The 10,254-nt window shown below is 44.9% G+C and overlaps 1 protein-coding gene across 1 annotated transcript in view; it reads left to right on the top strand.

The window, feature by feature from the left end:
* Window positions 1-3,395: 3,395 nt before the first annotated feature.
* Window positions 3,396-10,254, top strand: part of EHD2 (EH domain containing 2) — a 179,407-nt gene continuing 172,548 nt past the window's right edge. Inside the window, exon 1 of the mRNA XM_069207478.1 lies at window positions 3,396-4,243. Within this exon, the coding sequence (XP_069063579.1) occupies window positions 3,840-4,243 (404 nt within the window). The 5' untranslated portion in view covers window positions 3,396-3,839. The remainder of the gene's footprint in view (window positions 4,244-10,254) is intronic.

The raw sequence follows: 10,254 nt of genomic DNA, 5'->3' as shown, positions 1-10,254 counted from the left end.
GGGGGTATGCCTTCCCTCCATTTCTATTGATCCCCAGGGTACTGTCTCAGGTTCGGAGGCAGGAAGCAGACCTGATACTAGTGACCCCGCTTTGGAGGTCTCAACCCTGGTTCCCTATTGCGCTTCAACTAGCTTGTGCGCTACCGTTGCTCATTCTTCCTCTTCGGGACTTATTGTTGAGTCCGGAGGGCCTTCACCATCCTCTGGTATCATCGGGGACTCTTACGTTGATTGCATGGATGGTTTCAGGAAAAATTGGGAAACCCCAGGCATTTCGCAACAAGCTAAGGACTTTATTAAACAGGCCTGGGCTTCCAGCACCCACAAGAGATATGCTTCTGCTTGGCGCAGATGGAATAGTTGGTGTAATGGAAGAGGTATCAATCCCGTGGAGTCAAGTATTGATTTAGTGGTTAACTTTTTAGCGAGTCTAGCCTCCTCTGGACTGGCCTATAGAACTATTAACAACTTCAGGTCAGCCATTTCGGCCGGTCATATCCCTATTGATGGTAAACCGGTTGGTGAACATCCACTTGTCTGTAAGTTACTGAGAGGTATTAGGTTTTCTAATCCACCTCAGTCCAAATATAGCATGCTATGGGATGTAAATGTGGTTTTAAAATTCATTAATTCTTGGCCTAGTAATAAGTTTTTATCGCGCAAACAACTATTGGCGAAATTAACTATGTTACTTTGCTTGATTTCTTGTAAACGAGTTTCTGATGTTAAAGCCCTAGACTTATCCGGTAGAGTATATTCTCCTGAAGGTGTTTCTTTTTCCATCTCCAAGAGGACTAAAACTAATTGCAGGTTGGTATCCTATCCTTGGTATCCGAATAATACTAAGTTATGCGTAGTACAATGCTTGAAGGATTATGAGTTGGCCACGGAGGAGTTCAGACAGGATATGAATGGTCAATTGTTAATTTCTATTCAAAAGCCGTTTAGACCAGTAGCTTCTGCCACATTGGCAAGGTGGGTCAAATGGTTAATGAATGAAGAAGGTATTAATACAGAGCAGTTTGGGGCTCACTCAGTGAGAGGAGCTATGGCTTCCAAATCATTTAATCTGGGTTCTAGTTTACAAGATAATATGAAGACAGGTGACTGGTCTTCTGAGAACACATTTCGTAAATTTTACTTTAAACCTGTGGTTGATGTTGCATCTATTGTTATTAATCAGCTTTAAAAGAGCATAATCCGAGCCTCCGGTCCTGACATAGAATAAAAAAAATTCTAGCTTACGCGACAAGAATTTTCAATTCTATGAATGACACGGAGGCGAGGATTATCCCACCCAGTATTTGATTTGAAGGTTATAATCAATTGTATAATTGTTATAGAAAAGCGTTATACCCTCCCTTGTTTTGTTGGAGAGATGTTTAGATATTGACTAATGATTGTTTGCCTTTGGGAGGTATTATTATTTATTAATAATTATTATTATTTCTCCAGGTTCCGATCAGAAGAATTCTTGAGATCCTTTCGGAGATCTGTATCGCTGAGAAGATCGTTGGGTTCTTCTTCTACGGGAAAGATTGCGTTTTGGAGTTGTTCACGGAAGGACTTATTCCATAGTATCAAGGTCAAGAGAACAGTGTCGTGTTTCTTCGTGTTTGGAGACAGTTCGAGTTAAAGTTGTTGTAAGATTATCTGTGATACAAAGAAAGAGGATGTGACGTTTAGGTTCAGGACTCTTATGGACGGGGGTCACGTTGGGTGATTGGAGCTCGTGACAGGATATTATGTGATATTGGGAAATGCAGTTTTTTCATTTCATTTGTTGTAATTGGCTGCTGTGAAAATTTGAGTAAAGAAAGAGACAGCTTAATCCTCGCCTCCGTGTCCTTAATAGAATTTAAAATTCTTGTCACGTAAGCTAGAAATTTTTTTATTGTTAGGCCTTGACCGTTCTCCTGCACACGAATGCACGTGCGCACTATAAAGTAACACGCTTCCGCATCGCGCGCCTTCAATAATAGAAGATAACACACGTCCTGCAGAGCGCACGCTCCGGCAACGAGCGCACGTCTCTGTAAGATTAACAGAGTACACGTCTCACTCGAAAGCACGTGCCGGCAACAAGAGCACATCTCTGAAAATAAACAGAGTACGCGTCTCGCTCAATTTCTATTATACCAGCTCACGCGCTCCACAACGACGCACCTGGCAGATTAAATCGCGTGCGACTCGTGCCCGCATAAGACAAAAAAATAACCGTCTCCATGAGAAAACAAAGGTAAACCTTTCCGGTTTCCCTATTACCTACAAATATTTTTTTTCCCCCAAATAAATCAGTAGAGACCCCATATATCCACTATCTAAATAAACTTAATTATAAATAACTCTAATAACATAACAAGAACAATTAAAAATGAACACTTAAAAGTAACCCAAACTCCTAAAATAACCCAAAATTGGGTAAATACTCAAGTAAAACATACTATGTCATACAAACATTAACATTACCAATTTTAAAATGAACACGAGACCACTTATCTGCACAGAAGCAGCAAACAAAAGAAGAAGATGGCTGCTGCTGTGGGTCTGTATAGATTGTGTTTGGTTCCATGTTATTGTTACATCACTTGGTTCTAAGTCTTTAAAGGAGCTGCACAGAAGTGGTGAATAATTATGCATAATGCTAGCCTCTTGTCTTGACATAAAATCAAAAAACGGTGAATGCCTCCTGACTCCCCGATGTTCCAGCAAAAACACTACATATAACCATCATTCCTATTAGTGCCACAAGTCTCTGCAACTTCCTCCCACCAAACCTTCTCACAACCTCATGCCTGATAAAGTTCAAACGGGACATCAAAATCCTCTTATTTGAGATACACTGGTTAAAATAAGGTTCGGCACATCGGCTTAGCTGAACCAAATTGCGTGCCTGATTCGACGTCCTGACTCTCTCCTTTTTTCTCGTTGATTTCTGGTCCTTATATGATGATTGTTTTCTAAAGCAATTCTTCCCTAGTAATGTTCATGTGCGAATATGAACTGCCTATTCCTTTTGCAGCTTCTAATTGACTGTTGTATGGTGTTTGTTATCCCTTATCCACGATGTGAGCTATAGAAAAAGACAGATAAATGAAACGAGGAAGAGTTACCTGGCATACCAACTATTTCGACCGGCTAGTTCGAAGTTTGAAAGCTAGACATAGTATTGAAAACACAGGGTCGCAGATAATTTCCTGTCTTCAGATGACATTGAAAACGTTTCAGTCTAAGCGCGACTGCACAATTTTAGCGCTAGAGAGCGCTATTGGGTAACGATGAAATTGACATTCTTTTGTAAAGAAAAAAGTGCCACTTTCCATCCTCTTGTATTTACAGGACGGTGGTGGGAGGGGAGATGTTTGGAGGCAGGACTTGTACGCATCTACCAAGTCATTTATGCCGATTTATGAAGCCCTTCCAGCCCTGTGTAACGTGCTTGCCCCACCCAAGGATCTGGGGTGTTCCTTGCTGATACTGCTGGTTTTCCAGACTTGGGCAGCGTCCTCCGCAAGTGAGGACAGGACTGCCTGTGCGCGTGGCGCTCCCCTACAGACGCCCAAATAGCCCTCGCGTTCGTTTCTGCAAGTTCTCTCAAGACCAAAACCTCTTGGAATCCAGGTCAGCTTTGCAACGTGCTCTATTTTTGCACAGAGGGAAAACTTTAAAGCCTCTTTAAAGGAATTTATTTCCTGAGGCAGGCGAAGAGAAATCCTACATTTTTCTGCTCAAGATCTGCTCAGCTGTATAGGAAACAGTTGCAGGTTCTTTTCCCGCTAGAGGTCTCTACCCAGATTTATTTGATCATTTTCGGACACAGCCCCTAGAAAGCAGCAGCCATGTTCAGTTGGATGGGGAAGAACGAGAAGAACAAGAAGGCCCCCGAGGTGATCCACACGGTCACTGAAGGGCTCAAAGACCTCTACAAGAAGAAGCTGTTGCCTGTGGAAGAGTTCTACCGCTTCCATGATTTCCACTCGCCCGCCTTGGAGGATGCCGACTTCGACAACAAACCCATGGTGCTGGTGGTGGGCCAGTACTCCACCGGCAAGACCACCTTCATCAAGTACCTCCTGGAGCAGGACATCCCGGGCGCTCGCATCGGGCCTGAGCCCACCACCGACTCCTTCATCGCTGTCATGCATGGTGAGACCGAAGGCGTTGTGCCGGGCAACGCACTCATTGTAGACCCCAAGAAGCCCTTCCGCAAGCTCAACCCCTTTGGCAACACTTTCTTGAACCGGTAGGTCTGGGTTCCTTCCCTATCTCTTGTCTCAGAGCTCTATAAATAATGGTGCACCACAGAAGCTGCCACATATTTTCCTACCAAAGGTAGACCACTGTTATTAGCATGACTGGGTGGCATCATGGTTTTAGTACTGGAAAGTTGGTGTCCGAGAGAGACCATACACTATGGTTGCCCCAACTGAAATGGTATGCACCATGGGTATCTATAATAGGGTTGCAAATGGGTCAACTTGAATGATATCCAGCATAAACATTCTTGAGATAAATTTACTTGCATCTTGACATTCATGTTGCAAGAACGTGGAAGTCCCTTACTGTGGCAGCTGAGTGGCCTCGGAGCACTTCCCAGCCGAGCTGTGACAAAAATGCAGCTGAAAGGGCTACAGTCACAGAGGATCTTTAGCGGATGCCAATCAGAAGTACCAGATCCCCAAAAAGTGTCTAGAGTTGATTCAAGTCAGAGGGAAAATCTCTTGGCCCGTATTTATACTTTTTTGCGCCGCATTTGCGTCGTTTTTTGACGCAAAAACGGCGCAAACTTGCAAAATGCCACTGTATTTTGTAGGTTTGCGCCGTTTTGCGTCAAAAAGCGGCGCTAAAAAAAGTATAAATACGGGCCCTCTTGTTTCTAGCAGGATGGTGCGCCACTCCTCAGTGTCATCCAAGTGTGGCACTGATTACCTTTGATTACTTCTGCCATTTAGCATGGCCGGCGAGATCATTGTATGTGCTTTCGAAATGCTCCATTTCTAATCACCTAAAGTTATGATCGATGAGGTAATGTGGGGAGATAACCAATGTTCCATGGATCACATAGTGGGGGTTCACCAAAACTGGGATTTGAACCCAGGATCCCCGACTCCAAATTGACCACACCTTCCTGCATTAAATGTGCCTGCAGGTATATTACGTACTGAGCAGCCTCGAGTCCAGCCCCTCGTTCGAGTCGATACTAGACTTTATGCCAGGTGTACTGAGTCCTTGAGATTGGGTCTACCCCACACAGAATACAGAAGTTTCTTTACAGAGCGGATACTTTCACATGCTGAGTCCCTTATACACTGATGTGAATGACATTATTCCATAGTATTTAGAATTGGGTTTCTGTGCTTCTAAGCGAGGCCTCTTTTAAGACACCGATGCATATGGAAGTGAAAAGATTTGCCCGGAGTGGCACAGTGTTCACCCCTTTTCGCCACAACTGCAAAACAAACTTTTTGCATATACTGATGTAATTGTGTGTGACAGATTTTAACTTCTGAAATTGGGTCAGGCTTGTCGTGCCACGTGTGTTATCTTTGTAGTGCATCATTACAGCTTATTTGTGTCTGAGACAGCAGTGTGGTGCATTCAGTGTTGGATGGACTGAGCCCCCGTTAAGACGTTGTCACTGCATTTTATTGCCATATACAGTGTTGCTACATGGCAAACCTGCGTAGAAGGGCTTACAACTGTGCATAGCTCCTGCTCCAGAAATGTGCAATAATGCACACTAAAATAGTCCCTGGTACGAGAAATCCCCAGCTCGTGCTGCCGTAAAAGCAGTGCGCGACCTCCAGTTTTCTTCTAGGCACTCACATGATTTGCTCTTAAAGGATGTAATGCTCCTGGGCCCTGTGTTAGACCAGGTGGCAGCCTGGGCCACATACAGAGAAAGTTTCGTGGAAGGGTGTGGCTAATGCCAGCAGATGGTACTTCCATTGACATTACTGCCAGGGCGTGCGGTTCATGTACTTTTAGTTTAGTGGGACCCACTGCCTGTTTCCAGCAGCTGGCAGAGTGACACCTCTTCTTCCTACCTGATGTCAAGTGAAATCAGTGTAATCGCTTTTGATTGGAGTAGATCACACTGCTAGGTCACTTTGTTAGAACCGTCTCTACAGCAGCCATTTGTGTTTTAGGGAAGACAGATAGCTCTCTCTCTGTTTCCCCTTCTCCTGTTCTCATTTTTTCATCGCCCTTTTACTTCAGCACTCTCTTGTATTTTTTTCCTGAAATACATTATATAATTTTCTTCATCTTTTCCTATTCTTTCCCCCATTCTCTTAGTTATTTCACTCTGTCCTACTTTCGTTTCTGCCTTAGTTCAGTTTCTCCCGTTTCTGTTCCTTTGTCCCCTCTTCCATATCACCACTATATATTTTTTTTATTTCTCGTCTCCCTACTTTCTTTCTGGCATCCCGTTTCCCCATTTCCTTTTTCTTCATTTTCTAACCCCATTTTCTCTTTTATTTTCCATATTCCCCATATGCTTCCTTTTTATTCATTATTTCTTGACCCCTCCGCAGATTAATTCATTTCCTTTTTACATTATTTTCTAGCAACAAAGAACTCCTTATCACTCCCTCTGTTTTTTCCTCCCCCAGTTCGTCCTGCTCTTCTTTCTTTCGTTTTGTCATTCCTTTTTCATCGCCTCTATTCCTATCGTTCTTTTAGGTGTCTTCAGCGTTTTTTTGTCTCAACCCTGTTACCCTCCCTCGCCCCCCCCCCCCCCCTCATTTTTTGTCTCCTTCACCCTGTCGCCCATTTTATTTTGTCTCCTCAACATATCCCTGTCTTCTTCCTCAACCTCACTTTTTGGCTCTACAGATTGCTGACCTGATGTATGTTCACGTGCAGTGGATGTGGAATCCCTGAGGATATCTTTGGGCGCTGATGTTTATGTTTGAAAATGCATTTCCTTAAACATCGTTGGATGAGTAACGTGCTTTACGTCAGAAGAAGTTACACAGACCTCGAGGCTCTGGTGTTTGCCCCCACCCTCCCCCCATTTCCACGCTTTGAATGCTGAACCCGAAGCACTCCTCACAGGGGCGTGTCTTGGTCAGAAAGATTGGAGGGGGGGTGGAGGGCGAAGGGGAGCTGTGCCCTGCAGTTTTCAACAACCACACTGGCATATCCATTTGAATTACAGTAATACAACAAGCGGGGTATGAAGGGGGCTTAAGGGACAGCGGAGACAGAGAGTAAGTAATGTTGGTTGTTAGGGGTAGTAAGTGGTGGGAAACATAATAATTTGTGAAACAACCCACAGGGAGTGTGCGCTTTCGTCTGTGTGTATATTTAAAAATCCATGAGCAATCCGACAGAGAACTCACCATACCCCACTGAGATCACTCGTACCCAAGGATTTACTTCACAATACATTAATTGGGGGGGGGAGGGGGGGTGAACACCTAAGCATCCCCCATGAAGCTACTCCCCGTCCTCACAGATCACTTACTGCTGAGCATGAGATTCCTTGTACAGACATACTGTTGCTCACTCAGGCCCCAAACACAGACACACTACTCTTTAGAATCCCAGACCTCTTACTGCAGAGCCTGAAATTACCAGCAGAGCCACGACGCTGCTCACTTGGAGCTCCTTGGTTTTCAGTAGCATCCCACCATCAGCACCATCCAACACAGGCACACCACTCCTTAAACTTTCAGACCACCCACTGCTGAGCCTGAGATTCCAACAGACACAGTGCTGCACAGTGAGGGCCCCTTGGTATTTAGTAGCATCCCACATCAGACCTCTTACTGCTGAGCTGAGGCTTCCTGGGCCTCACTCGCACTCTAAGGCCATCTCCTGCTGAGCTTGAGGTAACCAACATAGGCAATTTACTGCTGACTCAGGACACCAACAAAGACCCTGAGTTAATTCAATCTCAGTTTATTTCATTCATAGCCTCAAAATAGGTCAAGAAATAGTATACAGTCACAACTACTAAAGTAACCAGTTCGTTACAAATAACAACTACTAAAATAAACAATTCAATGCACATAACAAATTCATCTCCCAACATCGGCATGTCACTGCTAATCCTGAGTTTCCCGGCAAAGCGCTCATGTTGATGACACTGACACCCCCAACAAAGACCTCTACTGCAGGGCCTGTCCCTCTGGTGCCTGATACCACACTGCCCGCCCACAGATTAAAACCTTTTGTGGGGGGACCCTGAGGCTCCCAAAAGAGTCCTCTTACTGCTGAGACTGGGGTTCCCGACACACCTCTCACCCCTGAGCCCGATACTTGCAACACAGGACTCGTTCACCAGTGCCTTGCAACACAGACCTCTGACCCCTGAGCTTGATAATTGCAATGTAGGATTCTTTCACCAGTGTCTCACAACAGACCTATTACTGCTGAGCCTGATACTTACAATCCAGGACTCCTTCTACAGTGACTCACAACACAGACCTGTTACCCCTGAGCTTGATACTAGCAATAGAGGGCTCTTTCTCCAGTGTCTCACAACGCAGACCTCTTACTGCCCGTCCTGTGCCTCTGGTGCCTGATACCACCCGAACCCGTCCACAGAGCCAAACCTTTTGTGTGTGGGGGGGGGGGGGGGACCTGATGCTCCCAAAACAGTCCTCTTACTGCTGAGCTTGATACCGCAATACATGACGCGTTCTCCAGTCTCACAATACAGATCTCTTACTCCTGAGCCTGATACTTGCAATAGTGACCTCTCTCTTCATTGTCTGACAAAACAGACCTCTTACTATTGAGCTTGATACTTGCAATGCAGGACTCCTTCTCCAGTGCCTCACAACACAAACATCTTACTGCTGATTCTGAGATTCCCAAAGCAGATCTCCGATTACTTTGTTTGAGGTCCTGCACACAATATCACTGCTGCTTAACCTGGGGCTCTCAAACGGTCCCAATACAGAACTATCACTCCTTAGGCTCCCAGCATATACCTTTTACTGCTGAGAGTGTAACTCCAGACACACACAGACCTGTTACTGTTGAGGCAGAGACATCCAACACATTCATCTTGCTACTGTGACTCTCTTCACAGACGTCTTTCTCCTGAGATTCCCAAAACAAACCTCGCACTCCTCAGCCTGACAACCCCACCACAGCCCTTTATAGATGCAAATGATGCTGCCCAAACACACACCACCAGTGGCTGAGATAACCGCATGCAACCTAAGCCTTCAAACTGCTGAACCCTAAGTCTCTGAAATACCTTGTACTGCTGTGGCTCGGGCTCCATTGTGCTTGATGCCCCCTACACATACCTCTTACTTTTGGACCTGAGTTACCTATCACAGGCCTGTCTAATGGGGACTCCATAATTCCAAATGCTGGAGTCTCACCATACTCCCCTTACTCAGCACATTACATTCCTCATGCACTTTCTTTCTGACAACAGAGCTCTTTCTTGGTGGTCCATGCAATTTGATGTTCAGCCACTAACATTCCTGCTACTGCACAACACCAGTTTAACACAACCACCACCATGGACAAGTTCATGTCTTAAAGTTTAGTCCAGCCACATCTTTACCCTTGACACACCAAGCCACTGAAAACAAAAAAAAACTTGACGCCAGGAACTGTAAGAAATACAAGGAAGCACATAGGGTTTTTGAGGCAGTGTATAAATAAAACCCACCTTCAAAGGCAATATGTGTATATCCCTAGACTCTGTCTGCATACAGTCAAACATTTTATAGATTAACATTTCCAAATGTAGGAACACAAATATTCAGAAAAATAAAACGTCTGAATATTCGCGATGTGTTTCATTATTGCCCACTCCTTTCAGACATTCAGACCAATATGGCAGGCTAGTACCGAAAAAAACATAAACAACATCTTGGCTGGTATCCACTACAAAAACAATGGCGCACCCTACACTCAGCCACACCTCAGTGCCCAGCTTTAAATTTAAGAGGTGTGCAGAACAGGGCTCATGAGGAACCCTTCTCTTCAAATGAGGTCCACACACTGTCATGGTGAACAATACTCTCACAGTCACGCACCACAGAAAGGGAAGCTCCTTTTCCTATCTGCCCCATTGACACAGTACATGCTCTAGTATTGTTGGAAAATGTTCCACCACAACCTGCGCTATAGATACAATGTTGGCCTTGGACGTGGTCCACTTTGTGGAACACATATTTCCACAAAAGATGGCCGCCAATAGGGAGCACATCTGCAGAGCAAACATGCGCCCACACACCCCGCAAGCTTGGAGACAGTTGCCAGGGAGAGATTGTCGGA

The sequence above is a fragment of the Pleurodeles waltl genome, chromosome 9 (assembly GCF_031143425.1).
Source record: "Pleurodeles waltl isolate 20211129_DDA chromosome 9, aPleWal1.hap1.20221129, whole genome shotgun sequence".
NCBI lineage: Eukaryota > Metazoa > Chordata > Amphibia > Caudata > Salamandridae > Pleurodeles > Pleurodeles waltl.
The sequence above is the reverse complement of the archived record's forward strand: the minus strand, read 5'-3'. Positions and strand labels throughout refer to the sequence as shown.